Source organism: Falco rusticolus, chromosome 9 (genome assembly GCF_015220075.1).
Source record: "Falco rusticolus isolate bFalRus1 chromosome 9, bFalRus1.pri, whole genome shotgun sequence".
In the NCBI taxonomy this organism is placed as follows: domain Eukaryota; kingdom Metazoa; phylum Chordata; class Aves; order Falconiformes; family Falconidae; genus Falco; species Falco rusticolus.
This window is the reverse complement of record NC_051195.1, coordinates 46,753,380-46,778,960: the sequence shown is the minus strand read 5'-3', so window position 1 is coordinate 46,778,960 and position 25,581 is coordinate 46,753,380. Positions and strand designations below refer to the sequence as shown.

The 25,581-nt window shown below is 52.6% G+C and overlaps 1 protein-coding gene across 6 annotated transcripts in view; it reads right to left on the bottom strand.

The window, feature by feature from the left end:
- The window catches only part of KCNT1 (potassium sodium-activated channel subfamily T member 1), a 100,561-nt gene that overhangs the window by 36,744 nt on the left and 38,236 nt on the right, over positions 1 to 25,581 (bottom strand). For 4 of the 6 annotated variants that reach the window (XM_037399658.1, XM_037399661.1, XM_037399660.1 and 1 more), the window contains exon 3: positions 1,057 to 1,136. In XM_037399658.1, coding sequence (XP_037255555.1) covers positions 1,057 to 1,136 — 80 coding nt within the window. Of the gene's footprint in view, positions 1 to 1,056; positions 1,137 to 10,548; positions 10,591 to 21,681; positions 21,964 to 25,581 lie in introns of those variants that run through there. The other 2 variants (XM_037399662.1, XM_037399664.1) reach the window with 1 other exon arrangement.

Sequence of the window (25,581 nt, the reverse complement as noted above, 5' to 3'; positions counted from 1 at the left end):
CCTTTGGTTTCCCACAAGCTTTGCACAGCTCCATGCACCGCAGGACCCCGCTGAGCCCCAGGGGAGCTGCAGGAGCCCCAGGGCAGCACATACTTTGCCCAGGGCTCTACACATCCTACCCAGCGTCAGATATATAGAAGGCTAATACAGAAATAAATAACGATGAGTCAGCTCCTTGCTGGCCCCAATAGACGTGAGAGACAAATGAGGAGCTGCTGGAGTGTATCCCCCTCATTAGCAGGCATCCATTAAAAAGCATCAGACAGGCAGGGCCAGGGCCCCATTCCACTCGCTGGGCTACAAACAGTTTGCAAGAGGAAGGCTGGCGAGCAAATCTCCTGCTTTATCTGCTCTCACCCCCCAGCCAGTTCATTGGGTTATTACTCAAATTACAAGTGAGAAATTCATCACATTTTCATTAAAAACTTCCCCGTGGGCACCCTGTTGTGCTGCGCTCCAGCTTTTAACAAGAAGACAGGATGCGGGGAGGAAAAGAAAATGTGAATTTATAAATTAACGAGCAGAGTCTCCCCAGACAGCTAATGACATCTCTGAGAAAGAAAATAAAAACACCATTAGTCAAGTGGAGGCTAATTTGGATGGCTGAAGGAGGAGCGGGTAACTCACAGCCTGCCTCGACTGTCACCACAGCCGCTGACCTCCTTGAGGGTGGGGAGCGCATCAGTGGCTCCGTGATGTGGAAGTTGCTCCCTGACTCCCCCAGGGCAGCTCCCAGTGCCCACCCTGCTCCTGGCCAACTCCTCTCCAGTGGTTCCCATGATGTAGCTGTCCCCAGCGAACAAAGATGGCAGGCAGCAGCATCCCCTCCTCCCCGTGCAACTGCATCCCCCCAAACCAAGTTGGCCAACACCCAACAAAAAGCCAACAGGCAGCAGCAGCCTGGGGCTGGGCAGCCAGCGCTGGGGACACACAAGGAACCAGCCACCAGCAGATGGCAATGGCTTCTCGTCCCAGGAGGACAGAGCACGGCTCTCCTAGCTTGGGCAGGGTTTGGTTGCTCCCAGCAGACGCTCTCTCCATGCATGGAGCACTCACTCGATCGCTGGTTTTTGATGAAGAAGAGTTTCAGCCGCTCCTTAAAAGTGTTTTCATTCACGTAGAACTCGACCTGCACCCTGTGGGGAAAGCACCCAGAGGAGCCCATCAGCAGGGTGGCAGGTCAGACCCAGAGCCCCATCCCAGGTGGGTAACCCCCAGAGCAGCCCACAGCAGAGCCTGGGCTCAGCCCTGGGCTCCCAGCTGCTCCCACAGCGCCATATCACTGGTACCACCAGCCACGAGCACCAAGACATAGTGCATCGACGGCTACCAAAGCAGCACATGTGACCCACGGGGCCAGGTCTGGTTTTGGTTGAGGGCTTTGCTTTCATTCACGTGCAACCAGCTGACATCAGACTCGCAAACTTCTCCTTTCCCATGTGCTTCACAACATTCAAAGCCTCTCGCAAAAGCTGTGGCCTTGGGGCAGTCTCCCCCAGCAATGTATATCTGCTCCAACCCCCCGTGGCTGCAGCAGAGCAGGAGGTGGCAAGGGCAACGTCCTCAGTATGCCCACGCTGTGGCTCAGCCCGGGTAGGAGCAACATTCAGCACTGAAACTGTTAAAAAACAAATCTGATCTAAAAGGAGAAAAATTCCCTTTGTTGCTAAGATACCACATTTGGCCATTCCAGAAAAACCCAGGAGCTGTCAACCAACTCCAAACATCACTTGGCATTTGGAACCGCTGGTGACTTGTGGCAGAGGGACAAGGTGCCACGGCAGAGAGCCGTCCGCCAGGGCACTTTGCAGGAACCAGCAGGGAGGAGTCGCAGGTGAAACCAAAACCGGCCTGTCCACCGCTATGACCACCATGGGCACTTCTTCACCTTCACCTGCTCCAGTCTCCATCACTGGCCCCCACCCGCAGCCCTCCTGCTGGTCCCCACGTGCCGGGTGGATGCCCATGACCACGTGGATGGGGAAAGCCTCACCAAGGCTGGAGATTTCCCCCTGTGGATGCCAGCAGGGTCTGGGATCAAGCATACCCGGATTAAGGCTGCGCAGGCAAAACTGGCCCCAGCTCAGCTCATCTGCCTCCTGCCTCTCCTATTACTTTATAAATGCCCGCAGCACTTTGCAAACTCACTTATTCACACTAGGCAGCGTTATAAATTACACTCCTACCTGCTAAGTGCAGGCGAAAAGGGATTGTTTCCTGATGTCTCAGCTTTAGACTCCAAGCAAGACAAAGTCTGTTCATTACTGTTACGGCTGATAATGGAGTTAAGTGCAATGAATTAGTCGTTTCCTCTATTTCACTGTATTTGACAAGTCTCTTAAGTGCTACTGTTATTACTGGGTTTTTAACTGCTCGGAAGAGGTCATCAAGATGTCATTAATCAGGCATATTACCAAGCCAAGGCATAGACCAAGCTGAGCAAATTCACAGTGACAGTCATTAAACCTATCACCCCGTTTTATTTCGCCTGTGCAACCCTCATGCACACGTGGTGCCAGCTCCAGCCGAGCGTGCCACCTCGCACATGCCACCAAATCATGATTTATTGGAAAGCAGCTGCTACTCACTCTGACAACAGAGGGACAAGCCAATCTTTACTAAGCCTTAAAGCCGAGCTGTCTGGGCAGCAAATTGGGAAGGAGTTTCATGAGACCCTCATTGCTCATTGAGTCCCTTGTCCCAGTACCCACTGGTGCCCGCTGGCATTTCATGGTCAACCTGACCGCTCATGGGGAAACTGGTGTGCAAAAAGCACGGCACACCCTTAAGAACTCCTCAGGGCTTCTTGTGGACTCCCTTATCAGGTTGAAAAGTCAGCTTTTTTAATTTAAAAGTCTCTTATGTCCAAAAAGCAAATGCAGAGAGAGAGAAAAACATCACCTCAGGCACGAAAGCTGGGATAAAATTTTATACGGGCTATCAAACTTTGCCTGTTTCTGCCATAACCTGGTAGCTGCTCTCTGGCTTAACCTCCCTCAGTGTGAGGTGGTGGGAACCCACCGGCAGCTGCCCGGTCTGGCAGCTGGCAGGGACTGGTGACAGACTGGAGGTGGCTGATCCGCTCATGAGCCTGTAGCCTGTCCTCCAGCACCTCCCTAATGCTGCCGGAGCAGCACAGCCTGGACCAGGCGCAGCCCAGGGGGTGGGTGAGATGCACCCGTCCGAGCCTCTGCAGAGCCGAGGGGCTCCACGCTGCAGGGTCACCTCATCCCCATCAATGGTGCTGGAAAGGAAAGAAATCAGGAGCCTTAACTGGGAAGCAAATGCTGAGCTCCTGCTGCCCACCTGTGGGCATGTCCCCTGCAGACCCCATGCCCTGCCCAGGCCCCTTGGCAGGGTGTCATGCACCGAGCAGCTCTGTAACAGAGGTGACAATAACTGACAGCCTTGGAGGGGCAGTCACCAATCTAAGACATTTGGCATTTGTGCTGGTTATAATGGCAGGGGATGGATGCCCAGTACAGCTGGTAGCACCCAGCAAACCCGCTAGTAGCGATGCGAGCGTGTCGCTCCTCACCAGGACATGTCATAGCATCAAGTGAAGAAAACGCTAAAATGCACTCGTGGCAGCAGCTGTGGGGGTTCACCAAGAACCCACCTCATGCCAAACATCAGGACAGTGGGCAACCACAGGCCTTGCTGCAGGGACGGCAAGTGCTGGGGAACAAGGAGAATTTATGAGCTCTGGCTCAGCCAGCACGATGCCTTAGGAGCGAGCAGCCATAAATGCAGAGCTTTGCAAGCGCAGCTGTAACACGTGTTAAAATTAATCATTTCCAAAGCCAGACTTGGCAAATAATTCCTCTGTGTCAGGGCATAAATCAGCTGCCACAACTGCTCACGACACTGCGCGCACAAGCAAATTGCTCCTTCGCCTTATTAAAAATGCCTAGGAAATGCTAGGAACTGGCCTTCAGCTCCGTCGCGAGCGCGCAGCACCCCATTTATCAGGGTCCCTAAGGATTAAGTGCACTGAAGTAAGAGAGACTTCAGGGAGCGCAATTCTTCTCCCAGACATTCGCCTCTGTATCAAAGAAACAAACAGCAACATAAATCTCTGTCACCAGACAGATGGTTCGCTGATCTATAGCATTGCAGCCCACCTCGACACGATGAATATAAACGCGGATGGATAAAAGAACTGAACGATTAGAAAAGATCTAACTTTTAATGACAAAGTAGCCCATGTATTCATCCGTCACACTGGCCACAGGGAGAAGAAATGCTTGGAAAAGCAGATCTCCCGGGGGAAGCGGGGTGTTTATCACTGCAAAGAGACAAAGGAATAAAAGAATGTGGAAAAAACACGTTCCTGTGCAGACAGCCTGCCCTCGCTGCTGAGGGCTGAGCGCCAGGAGCTGTACGAGGCTCCACAGTCACAGCCCCCCCCCCCCGCCCCACGATGCCCTGCTGAGCCCCAGCACCCCCCATGGAGTCACTGTTCCACGGGACTTCTGTCTACAGGAGGGGAGAGGGCAGAGCAAGGGCTGGGCATGACGGGGACCAGGGTCCCACAGCCCACTCCAGCACTGGCACCCGCTCTGCAGGCATGGGATGAAGGCAACACCCTGGCACCGACCCACAGCTGATGGCTTTTACCAGGCAGCAGCAACCACCCAAAAGTACCCAAGCTCCTACTCCGCTTCCACCTGAGGGAAGGAGATTATACCATCTCAAACGTACCCTTTAATTTCATTGTCAAGAAGTTACCTTCAAATAAAAATCAAGCTAAACTCTGACTGCATTACCACCCCAAAACACACACCCCAATGGGCTCTGCCTCCACAGCAGCTCAGCCAAGATGGTCCATTCAGACTGCCCCCTCCCCACTGCCGTGGCCGAGCATCCCTTCCACTGGGCCAAGCATCCCTCCTGCTGACTGAGCACCCCTCCCACTGTCCAAGCATCCCTCCCACTGGGCCGAGCATCCCTCCCACTGGGCCGAGCATCCCTCCCATCAGCTGGGTGTCATAGTGCCAGCCCAGCCCGGGCAGCATCCAGGGGTGCAGGCAGCAGCACGTTCTGCAGGAAGGGAGCAGGCAGCAGCTACTCCCCCCCACCTCACCCCAGCTGAACCTCCCCAGGCCGTGCAGATAATCATCGCAGTACAAGGTTAGTTACAAGCCCTCTGCTTGGAAGTGTAATTACTGCTATTATGCACTTCATAATGCCTGAGCAATTTCATTTTCTTCGCTCGGTATTTATTGTACTTTATTAATCTAAGATTAGAGGCAATTTGTTGTAAGATGACGAGCTCCCAAAAAAGACACCAATAGTTTGTTTGAAACAGTGCAGGATGCAAGACCAGGATGAGCACAGCTTGGCTTGCCAGCATTAAAATAGACACTGAGGAGCACAGACAGCCCTGGCTCCACAGTTGTACCTGCCCTGGAGAGCTAGGGACAAACACGGTCCCCTTAAAGACAAGTAAACCACAAAACCCAGCAAACCCACATGCAGCCCTACAGCAGGGCTCACCGCACGGGCAGCGCAGGCAGGGATGGGGGCATGGAGACATACCCCCAAGCTCTGCGTCCCAGGGAGACTTACATGGGCAGTCGGGCGCAGGCAGCTCTCCTCCCGTCCCCATGGCATGTGACAGCTGCTGGGCATGGCCTGAAAACTGAGATGACTCCAAAATCCACCGGCTGGCCAAGAGAGCTGCCACCCCCCGCAGCGGGATGCTGCCCAAAGCTGCGCTGCTGCTTTCCAAAGAAGGTCTTAGGCACCCAAGGCACTTCTGCTCTGTTTCGTAATAGAGACTTCTTGCCATGAGAAGTGTATCTTCAAATAAATATGGCTCTTGAAAGACAGGAAAAAAACTCAGCATCTCTCTACAGCTCCAGTCCTTCCTCTCACACTCTGGCTGGGTGGGAAATGCTGCTCTTGTCCCAGGAAATTTCTCAAGAAACTTCCCCCATCGTATAGCAGGATGCAAGCAAAACTCTTCAGAGATTTTGGGGGAGAAAAAAATAAACCAAAAAAAATATCTCAACAACAAAACCCGAGAAATCTCTGCAATCTGGTGGCCACTAACACTCACCTCTGCCAAGGCAGTGGCAGTCTCAAGTGAGAATGCGTTTCATCCCCCTGCTCCGGCTCAGCCCAGAGGACAGCTCTGCATCCTCCATGGAAAACCACACAGGTCAAACCATAAGAAACGTGGCTGCGGCCAAGTCTGGTATTTAAGAGACATGCTGATGGCCCAGGTGGGCTCATCGGGGACAGGCTGTGGGTACCAGATGCAGCCCTGGGCAGAGGAAAGTGAGGAGCAGCACTGGAAGCACAGGTCAGCAGCATTTCCTCTCTCAGCATCCTGCAGCACAAGGAGCAGCAGGATTTTGCCTATTGAGCAAAAGGCGGGGGTGGCTCAAGGCACCACACCACCACCATGCTGCGGCTGAGCAGCCAGTACCAGCAGAGCCCCACGGGGCATCAGGGGAAGCTGAGCAGAGGTCCAAGTCCTTCCCAAATAAACCACTCAGCCAGCCTGAGGCTCAGATACCTGTTGATGGCAACCACACCAGCTACCCAGGCACATCTCCAGCAGCTGCCAGCCCTCCCCATATCCATCAGAGATGCTCTTTCCAGTTTTCCCACCGTTTTCTTGATGGTAACAGGCATTTGGTTACAGAAGCTACAGCGAGATGGATGACACCAAGTGACCCGTGCATACTGAACACCACCCCTATGGATATACATGTGTTTGCCATCCTCCATCTATCGCGGGGTGAGCGCAGGACGGGGGGCAGGACGGCCCTTCCCATCAGAGCCCCTGGCTTGCCAGCAGGATGAGCTGCTCCCGGCGCATGGTTTTGAGTTGAGGCTGGGGAACACGGCTGTGTGCGTCTAGAAAACCTGGGTGCCTGCCAAAAGGAGAAACAGGGAACAGGCTGCCCCCACGCTCAATAAGCAGTAATTGAACAATTACTCAAAGGAGGAAGGTTGTGGGTTTCAAGAAGGCTGTACAGGCTGAACGCTGGCGAGCGTGCAAGAAAACAGCTTCAGAACCACGCAGGGCTGCACAGCTGCGGGGTGGCATCTCCTGCCGTCCCCTGCATCCCTGCCACGCACCAGGCAGCCATGCAGGGACCAGCCCCTCACGGGGGCTCTGCAAAATCCACCGCCTGGTTTTGCTTTGCTGCCGCTTCTGCAAAGCTGCAGGCTTGGCTGGCAGCCGGCGGGGCGCAGGCTGCGGCGTGCGCAGGGCAGCGTGCCGCGCTCTGTGCCACGGCCGGGCGATGCGCAGGTTCACGCCTCCCGGGGAGAAGCTGGGCAGGATTGATGCTGTGCCGCAAGCCAAACGTGGCTGGACACCTGGCCACTCCCTCAGCGAGCCAGGCGGCACCGCCAGCACGCTCACTGGTGTTCCTCCATGGGCATCTCAGCTTCTCCAGGGGTTTCTCAAACAGCCCTGACATCTCTCACAGAAGCAGCTTCTCCAGAAATCTCTGGCACGTTTTTAAACAAAAAGCACCGAGCACCCAGAGAAGGACTGGGAGCCCCCCTGGTTTGTGGGGCACAGCCCCCCACGCCAGCCAATGCTGCCCCTGCAGCCTGCCTCAGGGTGAGGAGCTGGGACCAGGAGGGCAGGTTCCAGCCCCCCGGGAGAGCACCTGGGAGGCTCCGCATGGTGCAAGAGGCCAGAACAGGGGAAATCTGCCCGTTTGCTGCAACTCTCTCTGGTCCCGCATCCCTCAGTAGGGGCAACACTGGAGCCACTTTCTCCCTCGCTCTGCAGAGCCCCAGACAAGCCCCACAGATCATGGCAGCACCAGCACAAGGTGCTCTGCAGGTCCCACACCAGCCTCTTACAGGCCCCCTCGCAATCACCGTGGCCCTGTGGCAACCACTATGGCCCCATCATAGCCACCATGGCCTCATGACAACCACCATAGCCCTGTCACAGCCACCATGGCCCCTTGGCAACCACCATAACCATGTCATAGCCACCATGGCCCCATGGCAGCCACCACAGTCCCACTACAGCCACCATGGCCCCATGGCAATGACCACAACCATATCATAGCCACCATGGCCCCGTGGCAACCAGCATAACCCTGTCACAGCCACCATGGCCCCGTAGCAGCCACCACAGTCCCACTACAGCCACCATAGCCCCATGGCAACCACCATAGCCCTGTCACAGCCACCATGGCCCCGTACCAATAGCCACGATCCCACCACAGTCATCATGGTCCCACTGCAGCCACTGTAGCCTTGTCACAGCCACCATGGCCCTGTGGCAACCATCATGGCCCCATCACAGTCCCACAGGATGGCAGCTGCTCCCACCAGCAGCAGCCTCTCGGCCAGGCTGCCTGGGTGGCCCCGCCAGGCTGATGGAGCATTGTGAGCCATGGCTCACGCAGCGCCAGGAATGAGTTTGCTGAGCTGCTCAGGCTCCGGGCAAAGCACATGCTGAGGCACATCATGAACGATGATTAGCAAAATTGAGTCCCAAACCAATAGACACGCTGCACTGGGAACCAAGATGCTGTGGCACACATTGCCCCAGGACCAGCTCAAAACCTTGTTTCTTCAAGATTTCACACATTTACCATGGGAATAATTTGGAAAAAAAAGTATCTCCTGTTTTCTTATAGAGGGTGATTTCTACCCAAAGAAAGCAGCGATATTGCCAGCCACTCTGCAGCAAATTAAACACAGCTGGATGCAGGTAATGGCATCCTGGCTCCAGCAGTAACACTGCAATTTTATTTCGGGGGAATGAAAAGCAAGCTCCAAGCAACCACTTCTGGAAAAACTCTGCCCAGGACAAATGTTGGCTTCACAGGCCAGTCCTCATGGCCACCCATCTGGCACCAGGAGATGACCAATGGCCTGAACTCATCTGCACAAGCACCCCTGTGTCAGCAGGACAAGGGCTGGGCAGGAGGCACCGCACCGAGGGCACAAGGGCTCCGCTGAGCCAGGACACAGGTGCTGGGCAGCCCTGACACACACTGCAGGGAAGGCTTCATGAATCTGGAGTGATAAAAAAGAAATCTGCTGCTGGACTTCTTTTTCCTGTTTGCTTTGTTGTTTTGTTGTTTGGGTTTTTTTAATTAGGGATGTGGCTATAATCCCTCTCCACCTGGATTTAGCAGTTGCAGAGCTCATTTTCAGGCACCAAAGTGCTGGAGGCAGCGGGGGATGCGCTCAGGACTTGGAGTTGAAGATCCATCTGTGCCAAAACCAAGGCGCAAGTGGTGGTGATGCACAGCAGGGTCTGCAGCTCAGCACCAACCCAGCAGCACCCTTTGCTCCCAAAAACACAAGTTTGGCTCCGGGGGGAAGCAGGACATGCTGCTTCATCCCAGGACTGCGCCAGTGCCTCCCCAGGCTGGGAGCCCCAGCTCAGGGCCATCCCTGGGGGATGGTGCTGCTCTGGGTCCTGGCACATGTGTGTGCCTTGGGAAGGGGGCCATGGCCAAGAGAAGCTGGGGAGCACCGAGGGGCTCTGTGCTGTGTCTGCATGTAACCCTACCAACACGCCTGCAGCAAGCTGGGGTCAGGCCCTAGCCTGCAACCTGCTCCCGGAGCTGGGTGCTGAGCCAGGCAGGTTAGGGAGCCTTTCCCAGTGGTGATGTGCTACGTGGGGGCCTGATCCAGGCTTCTCCCCACAGGGCAGAGGGCTCTCACACAGCACTGTCCGAGGATGTGCACCCCCAGCTGTGGGCACTGGGCAAGGACACGCTCATCCCCTGAGTCACCCTCCCACTGTGTCACCCATCCAAGGTCTCAGCAGCCTCATGGATGCACGGAGCAGCCCCAGCCCTGGCCCCACGCTGCTCTTGTTTTACAAGATTTCATGCATTTACCATGAGAGTAAATCGGGAAAAAAGCAGGCAGGGCCACACAGCGGCACCACTTGCTCTTAATAAACTAATAATAATAATAATAAACATTAAAAACCAGAAAGAGAAGAAGCAATAGAATAACACGCTGTGTTCTGTTTGGCTTATTTGTTTTGCAACATTGGAGATTGACACTCATGTGTCTGCTCCTATAATTGCCTCTGCTGATGAATCTGGATTGTTTAATTAGAGTCTGCGCATGGAGCTCATCACTAATGGGTAATCACCAATTTGCTGCCAAGGATATAACTTCTTCCCCAAGAAACTTGTCTGTCTCTGAGTGCAGACGGTCCTCGCCATGGTGGGAAGCACTGCCCTTTCAGAGGGCTTTGCTGGTCCCGCACACAACTCCTCGGTGCCAAGAGCAGTAAAGGACAAATCTCTTGCCAATCATCTTCCCTAAAAGCAGAATAATCTATCACTAATTTAAAGTCAAGGCTAACCACTGTTCTTGGCAGCAGGTACTGCCCAAAATACTTAGCTCAGAAGACAACATGCACACGTGCACCACACAAACACCCCAAACTGCAAGGGGGTTTTGCTTTCTGGAGAACACAGTTGGCTTTTCCCACTGGAAGAGCGATGGTCCCCAGGGCTGGCGGTGCCACAGCAGCCCTCACCCCCTCCCCACGGCACCAGCGCGGGGATATGCATGCGATGCACTTACTGCGAGAAGGAGGAATCCACGCTGAAGTCCTCGGCGTGAGGCCTACAGAGCAAGAGCATCACAGGACATGAGGGAAATGTACAGCTGCTGGGCAGAAACCGGGGCAACAGCTGGAGCCGTGCCACGGGGAACGCCAATGCCGGAGGGACAAGCAGCCACCCAAGTGCTGGGCCTGGGGTCGCACCCTGTCTGGGACATTTCCCTGCTGATGTCCCAGGGTGGGGACGCTGGGGACTTGGTGATGCTCTGGTGGCTTTGCCAGTCTACAGCCCTTTAAAGGCTCAGCTCCATGGATTAACACGTTTTATGCTTTTTTGGGGGTTTTATAATGAGTCTCACAAGCTGCACTGCTGTATTGTCTCAAATCAGTGTCATGCTTTCTGTGGAGAAATTAGATTTTGAAAGATGCTGGTTGGGATGTTTTTAGGAATCTAACATTGTGTTTCTCCTACACATACCTTCACAGAGATGATCTTAGACACAGGTTATGACCAGAAAAGGGAAAACAAAAGAAAAGAAAAGAACAGGACGGAATGATGAGTGTAACACGGCAGGTCATGGCAGGGGGAGAAAGACAACCATGAAGATGTACTAGAGCAGGTGGAAGAGGAAGGGACCGTGCTCGTGTACTGTACATCCCGCAGCCAGACAGCAGCACAGTGCTATGAAACGAAGCAATTGCAGCTGCAAAGGTAAAAAAAAATCCCTTTGCAAAAATGACGCTCTCTTTAAGACACATCCATCCCCATGGATGGCCACGAGGCCCCATCACCGCGGGCATTACCTGAGAGTGCCTGAGCTGCAGCCCATCCCTCTCTCCCAGTCTCCAGCAGTGCCCTCTTTCCTGTCCTTATTTAACGTGAATCAGGGCAATCAAGAAATACAACCAAAGCAAAGGGGGCAACTGCAGCTCATGAAGGTTTTTCTTTTATGTTGCTTTGTGCTTTATGAGTCCACAGCACTCCGGCACAGTCCCAACTAAATAAAAGCAATAAATTCACATTTCAATTAGAATGCGAGTCCAACGGAAAGCTAATTCATCCCTCAGCTACAAAGCACACAGAGCAGCCTCCCTGCGACATGATGTAGTTTGCTACTACTCTTCTTTTATGATCTGTGCAAAGGCTGCAGGGAGCAGCTCATGGCCCCGGAGCTGGAGCACCCGCAGGGAGCACAGGCTGCACCAGAGCCACCATCCTGGGTGACACCGACAGCACCGTCCCCCTGCGTCACGCACAGGAGATGCACCGTTTTGGAGAGATGCTGGGGGCCCTGAGGGAGGGGGCTGGTGCAGGGGCTGAGGAGGTACTCTGTCGGGACGAAAGGCTCCCACGCAGCCCCGCTGGTGAGCCAGCCTGGTCACCAACCCTCCACAGGAGCTACTCGGGGAGCCGTGGGGCTGCTGGTGGGGACGGGAGGTGGCTTCCAACCCAGCCCTGGCTGAGCCTCTGCCACTGCTTCTGGCCTCCTAGCACATCCAGCCTGGGGGCTGTGCCCCTGGGGCCGCACACCCAGCCTTGCCCACCAATAACCCACCTGCCACAAGGAAGCCACTGACCTACCATCTTCCCCTGCCACCCTGCTAGTTTTTAACGTGCCGGTGTGATGCTCAGGGAGCAGTGAGTTAGCTCACACCCAAGGGGTCCCAAATGGTCTCTCGTGCTGTCTCTCCCAGCAATAACAAGTCCTGTGGTGGGGGTCTTAGCTGTGTCGTCCTCCAGAGCAGCCCTGGCATTTACTAACAACAAACAACTCTGATTTTCTCCAGCTGCAGAGCAGAGGCAAGCGCAGCCCCGGGAAGGAGCCTCGCCAGCTCAGCCTCCCTCCTGCCAAATTGGATTATCCCACATTAGCAGCAGGGGCTGTTCAAGCCCCTCCACTTGCATTTGGTTTTGCACAGGAGCTTTTTCTGCCTCGCAGAGATGTTTATGGGGAAGAAACAGCAAATTATTTGGTTTTCTCCTAATACGCTGCCAGCTGGCAACCGGGAAGACTGTATGAACAGGGGCTTATTTCAGCTGCAGCTCCCCAAGGCGGAACACTCCTGAAAACTGAACAGCAACAGCACATTTAATCACACAGCTCGATGGGGTCCTGCAGATCCCCAAGGTCTGGTATCACCGTGGGTCCCAGAGCACCGGGATGAGCCAGCATGATTCCCAGGACACCTTCCTCAGACAGGCAAGCCTGCAAGGCAAATGAACGTCTCATTCACAAAAAGGCAGCAGGAATAAAAGGGACTCTAGAATGATGGACAGACCATAAACCTCCCCAACAGTGGTTTTGGCCACTCTTTGCCATGGTTTAAACACATCTGATAAGACAGTATCAAAAAGTGCTCCCAGCCTGGAAGGGAACCAGCTGCTGGATGCTGATCGCAGGGGGAAGGAGCGACCCTGAGATGCCACACTGAAACCTCTCCTTCCCACCAGGCACCCAAATTCTCATAAGCAGTCTAATTGCTGAGAAATATGGAAAATTGTTTAAGAAAACTAAAAATCACTCCACTTCTCTCCGAATAACAGTTGTTTTCCAGTTCCCAAAAACTTTTTAAAAGTGCAAGCCCAGCCCCAGCAGAGCTGCTAACCCAGCCCCAGGGGGATGCACGAGCATTCTCCCTTTGCTGCTCTGCACAAACTCCACCCCAGCTTTTGTGGACTTGTCTGCAATGTCACTTATCTGGCAATTAATCCAGGTGAACTGCTAGAGAGGATTAGCAGAACGGCATGAACCCTTTTGTGCACCGTCTCACTTGAAAGACTAGATTTACAATATACAGAACTAAAGCCATTTAACTGAGTCAGAAAGGCTACACTGGCTTGTAATTTGTTTTAGGAAATCTACTTTAAATTCACTTTTATATTTCATCCAGATCTGCCTCCCTGAGTATCCCTGCGCAGGTAAACCTCAACTCATCTCATTCCTACCATGGCAGACAGCTACGATGCGGGCAGCGAGCCCAACCTTCGCTCCCTTCCAGAGTCCAGGGTCTGGGAGAGAATTGCCATACCCGCCCAGAGGAAGCTGAGCCCCATCACCCTGGCACTGCCGACCATTAAACCATGATGCCAAGCTCCTGGCTGGTGCAGGCAGCATCTCCCAGAGAGAAGGGCAGAGCAGGGAAGGACGAGAGAAAGGAGAGGAGCAGAGGAGGAAGAAACTTCACTGCTGCAGAGACAGGTCTGCCAGCGCATTGCAAGCTGCAACCCCTTACAAAATGGAAAAGTTTTGTGAGAAGGTGAGGAGAGAATGGTGCATTTATTATTAGAACAAAAGCCACTAATAAACCTTGCTTATGTACAAGAGAGAGCAATCACCTGCCCACCCACGCTGCACAGCAGCTCCTCAGCTGAGCAGCCACCTTTTTACCCCACCCTGCCTCCCTGGCTCTGGCTCTAGCTCCAGCACACCCCAGCAAAGGCAGTTGTTCCCCCTCAAGCTGGGCAAGGATGTGGGGACCCCCAGGCATGCAAGCTGCAGATCCCATCTGCCCCTGTGTTCCAGGGAGGGGACAGCAGCTGGCCCCGAACCCCAGCTCTCCTCCCAGCTCTGCCAGGGTGCTGCGGGATCTGGGTGGCATTTCGTTCATCTGCCTCATGCAGATAATTTGAGGCTAAATACTGTCCCTGTATTTCAAGTACTCGAAGATGCTCAGATGGAGCAGAGAGCAGCAAAGCACAGCAGAGCTCAGCTGAGCTTGCACAGAGATCTGCTCCCTCCCAGCAAACTCCCTGCCAGCTCTGCGCCTTTACCGCTGTCTCCCAATTTTTCTGGGAGGTATTTTGGTAAATGAAAGGTATTAAAAATTAATTTCTGGTTGTGCATTTCCTATTCAATTTACAGCCATCATTTCCAAGAAAATAATAAAAAAAATAATAAAAAATCATGCCTTGACTTAAAGCCCCTGGATGTTACAAAGACACAAGTAATGACCTGCCAACACCGCACTGGGCTTCAGGCTGCTTAATAACCACTTGCAAGGCTCGGAGGCATTTCAAGGCCAGGGGCTAAAGGACACTATATTTGGTGGCTGTCTTTTCTGGCTCTATCTCAGAGCTGGAGGAGACAGCTGTCAGATTTAGTGCCCTTTAGCCCCCAGTCTTGAAATGCCTTCAAAACAGGGGTAAGGCAGGGGGTTTAAGATGAACCAAGCAAGGTAACTGCTTGGGAAGGCTTCCCAAAGTGGTGTTCATCCCCTAAGACATGAGATGCACCACGGTTCCTACCATATTGACAGTGAGAAACTCATCCCCAAAAATAGCCTGATGTGCGAAGGACAGATGGGAGGAGACGAAAAAAGAAAGTAAAGAGGGGGAGAAGGAACAACCAAGAGGAAGGGGAAAGGGAGAGGGAGATGCATGCATCCTGCTTGCAAACGTGCAAGAGGGGAGGACACGCTCGGTGCTTGGGAAGGGCACCCCACCTATCCCGGCTGTGGGACAGAGTGGGGTGACCCCAGGGAAAGGACTCGAGCCCCTAAAACCCTCGGTCTGGAGGAAGCTCAGCAACCGGCAGGCACCTGGAAAAAACACTGACTGCTCCAGGCACACGCCAACACACAGCCTGATGGCTGGAGAAGCGGCACACAGACCAACCTGCCCGCCACCAGCAGCAAAGCACGCCACACCGGCAGCACCCCGGACCGTGAGCCTGGCTGCCTCCTCCCCACAGAGCGGCACCTCAAGGTGCTGCGTTAATCACAGAGGTAGTTGTCCTTGGTGTTACTCTGCAAAACCCACATCACAACTAGAATGACATAAAGTTTAGAACCAACCAAGGGGTGGTGCCAAAAACGCAGCATTACCCGCAGCAGCCAGACAAGCCGTTCCCAGCCCAGTGCCCAGCAGCTCCCAGTACTGCCCATGATTACCTTCCAGAAGGTTTTAGCTCTCCCAAAGGGGCAGGTGCTGCCAAGCCTGGGCACTGGGCTCTGTCTGCTGGGCAAAAAGGCCCTACAGATGCTGAGGCTGCTCTAACACACACCTTCCTGCCTTTCCCAAGGAGCTAAATGAGTCCCTGCAGCCCTGTCAAGGACTATGCCTGAGCTGGGAGGTGGGCTGCAAGACCCCGCTGTGCAGGAGCCCTGTACGACACCAACGGCTGCACCGGCAGCTTGTGCCCACTCAGAGGGATGGCCATGGCTGCATCCTGCTCTTACCATGAGCAGGAAAGCCTCCACTGGAGGAGAAGGAGGAGAAACGTGCTAACCCCCATGCCCTGATGGGACCTGATGGCAATGAGGGACCTAAAATAAACCAAGCAGAAGCCCAAGTGCGTGTTTCAAGTGTAGGCATCCTCAGGTTAGGCGCCTCGTCTGCGTGTCAGCGCCTATATAGGGCACCGAGATTTTCAGTGGTGCTGGCGTCTCACCAGCAGCCGTGGGAGGAGGGCTCAGCGCTTCCAAAACTCAGTCTGTTCCCCTCAGGCACCCGGCTACAGCACCAACAGCTTGGGGATTAGCATTGCCCCCCACCCAGGGGATGCAAACGCTTTCTGCCAGAGTGCACCTGGGGACAGAGATAGGGACTTGAGGGACGGGGACCACAAACAGGGGACCAGCCTCTGAAATATATCCGAAACCGCAGGAGGGAGCTCAGAGCTGAGCCCTGACTGGGACACGGTGATGTAGGTCTTGTCCCCGCACAGAGGAGTGGGAGCAAAATGGGGAGGATGAGCAGAGCTTGAGAGCTGTTCCAGTGCAGCCCCAGGATGAGCCCAGAAACAGCCAGGCTCAAGCCCCCATGCCACAGCCCGGGATGAAATCACTGGCTGTGTTTATGAACAGCTCTGTTTAGCGCGAAGGATGCCAGCTGTCTGCTCGCTGTGCTGGCAGCCGGGATCTGGGATCATTTCCTGTTCATCAGGATCAGGCAGCGTGTTTGCATATCACCCTTATAACAGAGTTCAGCAGTTGAGCACCCTGCCCATTTTTGAGGTGGTCCCACACTGAAAACACACTCAGCATCATACAGCAGCACCCACTGGTATGTGGGAAGGACATACCCAGGTTAAATGGCGTGCGGGCAATGCCACCCCGCACACAGCCCTACGATGCTGCCTGGAAGAACAACCCAAGGAAACTACACACAAGGCTGCAAGGAGAGGCGATGCTCAGCAGGCACCTTCCCCCAGGGATTCTGGGCACGGACCCGCAGGCAGGCTGGGTGGTTGGACCCCAGCTCCGAGACCAGCCCATGGCTTGGTTATTGCCAGCAGAAGGCTCAGAGATGCTGTGCTCCAGTCTGGACAACCATCACAGAGCATCAACACCCTGCCAGCAAACAGCTGTGGGGCACAGCAAACCCTGGCGTGGACTCGGTGCTCTCCGTACAGAGAGACCCACCACCAGAAATACATCCCGACGAGGCAGTGCCCAGCCCATCCAGAGGGAGAGCAGACCAAGCCAAGGACTTTGTAAGTGAAACCCTCTGGACACCTCAGGCTCTCCGAAGGCTCCTGCAGGGACCCTGCCTGCAGCAGTACTGGTTCCTGCCTGCTTTGGGTGGCACAGACTGCTCTGGCTCAGAGGGGAGAAGTGCTGGAGCTAGGTCTGGCACAGCCACAGAAATCCTCCCATAACCACACCATCCCAACACCCCCAGACTCAGCATTTCTCCAGTTTCTGATATAAACCCTCAGCAGGCAGCCAAGGGAGGACTGCATGGCGCCGGGGGCCAGGGTGGACAAGCCCCACACAAGGGAAGTCCCTGCCACAGCACTTCTCCTCCACAAAAACACCTCACTGAAAGCTGAGGTGGCAAACCTGCTTATGCTATTCACTGAAGACAGAGATACATCTCCAAAAGCTCTTTGTTAGAAAAGGCTTTTGTTAAAGAAATGTTAAAAAAAAATTAAATTTGGTGTTGACTTATTGTCCCCCTGCCTGAAAGGATTCAGCAACATGGCACAGCGGTGGTTGCACAGCGGGGCAAATTGCACCCAGGCACTTGCTGCTGTGACCTGCTACAGAGACCACCACCAGGAAACCTGGCTGCAAGGACAGAGTGGTTGTAATGGTTTCAATAGCCACACTGGACTTTTCCACTGGTCTGCTTGAGTGTTAGGTGATGATGAAAACACATTTAATGAGACCCGTTTGTTAACGCTTGGCTGCCCCTTGGGGCAAAAAACATCGACTGGTTAGAAATTACATTTTCAGATACGTTTGGGTGACTTCCTCACTCCCCAAAGCACTTTACCTCCAAGAGACACTGCATTAAATTGGCCCTGGCAGAGTGCTGCTATTTCTCACTGTGTAGACTCCAGCCACTTTGTTGCCAGTAACATGGCTGAAGAAAAGTCCCATTTATTCCTGCCAAAAATACTTCAAACTGAGAGACGAGGTAAGGCTGCGGGGGGTGGGACTGTGCAGCCTGAAGGGAAGAAAAGGAGGGAAGGATCTAATTGCTGCCCTCACCTACTTGACGGGTGAGGTGCAGGCAGCCTCCTCTCGGATGCACACAGCAAAAGGGCAAGAGGGAACAGGTACAAGATGCAGCAAGGCAAAAATTCTTCATCCTGAGAGTGATCAAGCTCTGAACTAGGCAGCCAGAGAAGCTGAGAAATCTCCTGCCTGGGAGATGTCCAACACTCAGCAGGGCTGGTCCTGAGCCAGCTGAGCCAACTTTAAAGTTAGTCCAGCTTTGAGAAGGGGTTGGACCAGAGCCCTCCAGAGGTCCTCCCCAACCTCAACTCTCCTGCAATGCTAATTTTCTTCCCCAAACCTCAGCAGGTCAGATTTTGGCTATCAGCAGCTCAGCAAACATGACTCAAAGAGGCAAGGGTGGAAATGTGGGGCAGGGAGGGGACACACAGCACTGCCCCCCTCCCAGGGCCTAGGGCAGAGATTCAAAATCAGATACCTTAAGGGTATGTTTGCAATCCCTTCAGAGCATCAGAGTGCCCCAGGACGGGTAATGGTCAGAGTTTCCCCTACATCCAGCAGAGCTGCATAAACAGGACACCACTATCTTATAAAAATGTTTGTTTGTGTTTTTAAACCCGCATCTCCGGTATGACGAAGAGATCCCCAGCCCATGAAACGGGATCCAAACACAGATATTTACATGTCCTCATGCTTGCCAGCAGCTTCCTCCCAAACACAGAGCCGCTCAATAGAGAGCACACTGCAGCATTTGGCTTTTCTGTGATTTTGTTCCCTGTCACACCTTTCTCTTTCAAATTCTCCCCAACACAAGCCACATGGGACCAACCTGTCTCAGGAAAAGCCTGGCTCATAGGAGAAAGACTCAACTTTTCACGGCTTGCTCCAGCCACACAATTGCTGCACGCCAGGAGAGTTTCAGTGCCCAGGCAGCAGGTCTGGCAGCAGAGCCTGCCCTCCCCAAAGCAGCCGGGGGGCTGCCCAGGTTGCATCCCCTTCTCAGAGCAGCCCCTGATGTACAGAAGTAGCTGCAAGCATCTTTAGTGGGAGCTACTTCCACATGAGCAGCCTGGGCAAGTCCCATCCCACCCACAGCTCTCCACCCACAGGAAAGCATCCTTGTCCTGGATGCCCAGGGCCAGCCCCGAACTCCCCTTTTTACCTCCAAAAGTGGAATAATACATGGCTGTAGAATGATTTCTCTCCAGAGGAATTCAAATCCTCTCCTCCTGTTTTGACTGAGAACCCCTAAAAGCTTTCAGATGCTGCAATGGCTGAGACAGAGCAATGAGGTAAATAAGGTAGGTGAGAATAAATGTAACTGGATTCAGTCATCTAGGAAATTCATTTGCATCCCTGACAAGATCCTGTAACACAGCATCTTCTTACACCATCACCAGGTAAATTAACTCCCAACTTCCAGTGACAATTGTCACTGCTAACTTGATAAGGCTGCTTGTGTCTGGCTTTGGAGGAGACGAAGCATCTCAAACACACTATTCATCATTTCCAAAGCAATCTTCCTGCCTTTGTTGCTCACACATGCAGTGAAAGAGAAGCGCACAAATCTTAATCTTAATTGCCAACTCAGTTGTTGGGAAGTGGCACACAAAGAAGGGAAGCCCAGCAGTCGGGAATTCAAACACTGCCAGCGGCAGCTCAGGGCTCTGCCCACTGCCAGAATGTAAAAGTGTTGCCATCAACTTCTCTAACTCTTGGCATCAGCTCCTCACAAGACTGCAGCAAAACACTTGAAATTCCAGCAAAACCGAGGGAATGGGGTTCTTTTATAATGCCCTGAGGCACCCTGGTGTGCTCTGCACACTTGACCTTCTGGAAAGGGTCCACTAAAACACTGTAGCTATGCAATTTTTGGAATCGTTGCACCCTGCCCCTCCAGATCCAATGACTTGCAGCATCCCTCCTTTGTGCCATGCCCCCCGCAAAAGACAAGGCGGGTCAGCCCAGGGATGAAGGTTTGGCTCCCTGGTCCTGGGCAGGCACCTCCCAAGCTTCTGAGGGCAGGAGAGGAGATGCCTGTCTTGCATGTTTAATCACAGCTGAGTAACGGTGGTTGGGATGGGTTTGTGAGTCCCCCAGTTGCAAGTACGAGTCTTTTTGTAGTCCCAGTGCATCTGGATCTGAACACTGGCACTGTTGTGAGGGTTACATCAACAGTACCTGAAGGAGCACAGAGAGAAAGCAAACTCACTCCTTAGGCTTTGCCAGCAATAGTGTCCAGGCCATGCCTTCAGAGGTGCAGAGCCTAGAACAGGTCTATCTTGGATGTCTTTTTGAAGCAATGAAAGCAACATGCAAAAGCAGAGCGAAAGTAGTCTGATTGACACTGGGAGCAGATTCAGATTGCTTGTCAAAACACACCAAGACCACAGAAGCTTCAGGGATTTAGTTCCAATGCACCCACACGATGCCCATCTACAGCTTTCTACATGTGTAAGCCCTTGCCGCATGAAGTCAGAAGGCCTAACAACCCACAAGATCCAAGTGTTTGCTCACCAGAGAACCAACATCGGTGCCATCTGGAGAGTTGACACACCACACACCAGACTGAGACATGCACTCTCAGTTCCACAAGTACACCAGGACTCTGCCTCCCAGACCTGGAGACTAAAGCACATCCCTGGCACAGCTCGGCACCGGGGGAACACCCACGCTGATGCTCTTGCCTTGCCCCCACATCACACACCTCCTTCCTCAGCTTCCCCAGTGGGGACCACATCTGCCAGTCCTGGCTTGGTGCCATCTTCCCTCCAGCCCACCAGTAGGATTCACTGAGATACTGAAGCTGAGGTGCTAATTCTTTCCAATCTAAAGCCAAACAAGTAAAATTCACCATGAGGAGCAGCTTTCCAAAGCGCTCATTTGCACTGGAAACCCAAGCTAGAAACAGCACCAAGTTACATCCTAGAAGATATACAGTACACAATCACAGGTGAGGCAATTTTTGCCAAGAAGAAAGAGAGCATGGATGGGCTGAAAGGCTGACTAGATGAGGGGAAACAAAACAAAACAAACCCCCCCACACACACACAAAAAAAAGAAAAGAAAAAAAAGAAAGAAAATGGAATGAACAGAACAAGAACTGGATTACTGACATATGCACCCTGATCTCATCATAACTAGGGGACCTGTCTTCTTCTGAAACACTGTAATTCAAGTGCAATATTAAAGCATTTTATCATTCTGAAAAACAGCTCATTTCTTTCTATACACATCAGCTGGGTGCTTGCAGAAAGAGGCTGCAGCATTTTGTATGATAGCTTCTTTTTTTTTTTTCCCCAGTTACAAATAAATTATTCCTCAGATGAAGAAATCAAGCATCTCTCCCTCCATCCAAACATGGTGCTTATGTACAGTGCATACTGTGGGGTTAGCAGTGTAAATAAGCTTCAGTCTTCCACTGCACAGATAAGGCGCAGTACAAGTTCACAGTGTTGTGTGGCAGCCCCACGATCTCAGGGCTGCCATTCAGACATGGGTTTAGCATATAGAAAACCAAGAAGCACTTATAAAAAATTTAAAGGAAATGGCTTTCTTCTGTTCCAGCTACCTATTTCATAATACAACTTTGAAGCTGGGGTGGCTCTTTAACATAGCTACCAGAAGGATTTGATCCCACCACCCCTCCAGCCTGCACTGGCACTAATCCTTTCCCTCTCATTTAAAAGATAAAAGGTGCTGCCTCCCCCACCCACGCAGCCCCACGAACCACTGCAGTCCTGCAATACCTTTGTCCGACATCACTCCCCAAGGATCCCATCCTCCGAGTCGGTAGCAAGGGGCTCACACCGTGGACATCTTCTGTCGTTGCTGGTGGGACAGTTTTTACATGGGAATTGCTCTCTGAGGGGGAATTCTTCAGCTTGGCTCTTGCCATCCTGCCAGCTTTGGCTGCCTCTGTGACTTGCTCCTCTTTCCCCCCTGAACTCTCTCATACACAGCAATCCTCACCGCATTCAGTTTAGAGCTGTCGGCACGTACCATCTCCTTCCTTCTTCTCTCTCCCCAGTCACGGCTGCTTAGTGGAACAATCCTGCCCTGTACATTTATTTTGGTAGTGAGGGGAGTCAAGGCAAACTCTCCAGCTTTGCTGCTGCAATGAATTTGGTGCAAAATGACCCAGAAAACATCCACAATACAGAAATCTCTGAAATGGCTTTGTTTAGTAAATAATGTAATTATTACTACTTGGCTGCCTCCTTTAAAAAAACGATTGCAGTGCTCTTATCACCACAAGCAGGGCAGGGGCTGAGGGATTATTTTTTCCCCATCCCTGTTTTTCAGTAGCAACGTGAGGGGGAGGAAGCTATTTTATCTTATTCCTCTGTGTAGAGCAGTGTGTGGACTGCATGCCAGGGAATAGACTCAGCGTGCTTGGCTCGCACACACAGAGCAGCTGAGCAAGGTCCCCTCCTAAACACACCCGCTGTGAACCGAGCCGAGAGGAACTCGCTGCTGCTTCCCTTGGAGCGGCGAGCGGCCATAGGGGCTCAACCCTGCTCCCCTGGCCAGGCTACAACAGCCCCCAGAGAGGTGCACCCCACCTGTCCCAGAACAACCCAGCCTTCCCTCTTTGGGTGGGAACAAAAGCTGCTGCTCCTTGACCACGCTTGGCACCGATTTCTCACGTGTCAAACAGAAAAGGGAATTCACGGTAGCCAGGGGAGGGGGAGATAAACCCGTGAGTCCCCCAGTGCGCAGGTGGGACTGGAAAGGGGAGTCACGCATCCCGCCCTCCTCTGGGAATGCCACCAGTCCATAGCTGCTCCCGGTGGTGCTTGGTGCAGCCCTCAACAAAGAGCATCTTCAAGCGGCCCACGGGGGGGCACAGCGCGGAGCCGCTCCCCCGGGGCACGGGGCTCAGCACCACGGACAGCGGCGGCCGGCACCGCCCCACGGCAGGCCAACACCGCCCCACGGCACGCCAACACCGCCCCACGGCACGCCAACTTCACGTGACATGTTGTAAAATTGCTTGGAGGGGGGACTTACAGACCTACTCTTACAACACCACCGTGCAGCGCTATGACACGCCAACACTGCGCCAACGTGACCCCACGGTGCATCGATGCAGCCCCATGGTATGCCAAGTGCCACTCAGCTGGACATCACTGTCTCATGGCAATGCTGCCCTGCTGCGTACCTTGAAGAGCAAATTCACGGACTGATCACCACTGAGACACCACGACGTGAAGAGCCAGTGCAAGTAACTCTGCGCCACCCCAGCATTTCTTTCAACTGAACATGGTGCACAAAGAGTCAACGTATTGATACCTGGGAGGGTCGCTGGAGAGCAGACAACTGGGCGAAGGCTGTCTGAAGTACCTTCAGAATGACAAGCTGACTGTTTCCTTTGGCACCAGCCATGTGCCCTAACCACACACACCCTTCCATACCACCGCGAGGCTAGCGGGGCACCCGACTCCACTGTCTTGCACCCAACTCTGGCAAGAAAAGCCCAGTTCTCTTCTTTCCCTCTTTTAACCGTGAGCTGTCCGGCACGAGCTCTGCTCTCTGTTCGTCCCCCCAAGATCAGTACCTTGCCATGACTTACCCCATGACACTGGCAGTCCCTGGCTGCTCTAGGAAAAGAAACCAAGTCCCTGTTTCCTGTTAACCAAACCCTTGTTTCCCTACTCAGAGCATTATTTCTTAATGGGATTTCACCGTAAGACATGCTTTATTTCAGCATTTTGAAATGTAAAATGGATAAAAACCCACAGCCCATTTACTAACGTGCCAGCTTTCAGCGTACACTTAATTTCTCCTTTTGCCTCAAAATGATTCATTAGCTCAATGCATTCATTTTCTAACAGAGTCATTCCTTTCTGCTTCATGGTTGGCTTCAGCCTCATCCTCAGCTTATTGCTCCAGATGTAATTAGTGCTGTTAGCCCTCTGGGTTGGCCTGATGAACCCTCCTAGATAACAGGAGTCACTGGAACTGGGGCAATCAGCCCTCTTTTAGGGAGCTATTTGCAAATTCTACATTGTATTGTGTTCCTAACTCCAGAAGAACATTAATTTCAGGATTGAGATTAGATGTGAAAAGTGATTTATGCCTGAATTATAATCTATCTATCTAACTAATATCTAACTAATGCCATCAAGCAGCAGCATGGAATAGAAGAGGTATTAGCAAAAAAGCTGGGCAATTTTAACAGAAAATGGAAACTCTCCTGTCATATTTTTGTTGTATAGAAGTTGACAAGACCCACATCAAAGAACCCCTTGAGAAATTCGGTTCCTGCCTGTGGAAGCCTCTACATGAAGACACCTTTCTGTTAAGCACTTAAACACAAACCAAGACATGAAAACCAGGAGAAAGGGGAGTGTTTCGATGCAGGGTCATGAGAAACTGCAAACAGGGCTGCTGGTTTGAACAGCCGTTTCCCTTCCAAGGCAGAAAAGAGGTTGCCTGATGCCGAGGAGCACCTCTCCGAGGCTGGATAATCCCACAGAGCTACTCAGACTGCTCAGACCTATGTCGGGTTGCTGAAGCAGTTCCTTTGCTGTAGTTGTGTCAGAAAAACATTCCTCTCCCAGGCAATGCAACGTGTTCCACGCTTCACCTAAAGACCTACAGCCCCAGCAGCATCTCTCCTTCCAAGCCACCTCCCAGACAGTCACCAAGTGCTGTTGTGTCAGTTAGAGCAGTTGAAAGAGGAGGAGGAAAGCAGGAGCTTGGCACGAAGACAACCCAGAGCGCTTTGGGTCACTGAGCCACCAGCAATGCAGGAAAAGCACCCTGGTCCCCTTGGCTTGGAGGTGGGCAGCCAGGGCACTGAGGAGAAAAAAGGAAAAATAAAAGCACTGGAGTGCTGGGTTGTTGGTGGAGCACGTCGCCATCTGTCAGAGGGTAAAGGATCACACCGATGGATAAAGCCACTTTCCTGTAACTTTGGAAGCACTATTACTTAGGAAAAGACATTTAAGACTAATTGCAAGTCCCCTGTGCTCGTGATGGCCGCTTGTGACTGCTATATGCTTACCCTGAGCTCAAATAATGCAACAGGCAAAATGCATCACTCAGTAGACCCAGAACGCCCATTCTTGCTGCGAAACTGCATGTTCCTAGAATGAGCCACGGCTGTAAATGTAACCTGAAGCACAGCTCAGTAAGCCCACTCTACAAGTATATGAGGGTAAGCTATACATCAAACTCCTTGTTTGTGCAACGCGTTCTCCAAGGGAATTCAGGGTGAAAATCAACAAAACACAACCTTGGTAACATCAAAGTTTGAATAAGAATTCCTCTGGTCCAGAAATATTTGTCCAGCTAACTGAATGCCAACCACCTGACTGCAAGCCAGGAAACTGATGTTTAGTTTTAGTTGGAGAGCCCATTACAAAGTGCTGATTTCTCATTTCAGTGTCTGCATTATGCAGAGGCCACTGCTGTGCTGGAGAGATGCTGGGAATTGCTGAGCAGGAGTTGCAGTGGTAATAATATTTCTGAAAATAAGATTCAGAAAGAAACGGATTTTTCATTAGTCTTAATTGAATCCACAGCAACTGCATTGTCAAATATTCTCCTTTTATCCAAGTAGCTCTCAGTCCGGACTGCCAAAACTCCTTTTACGCACCTATTCAACTTATTATTAATAACGCATGACCTGGTCCATTATA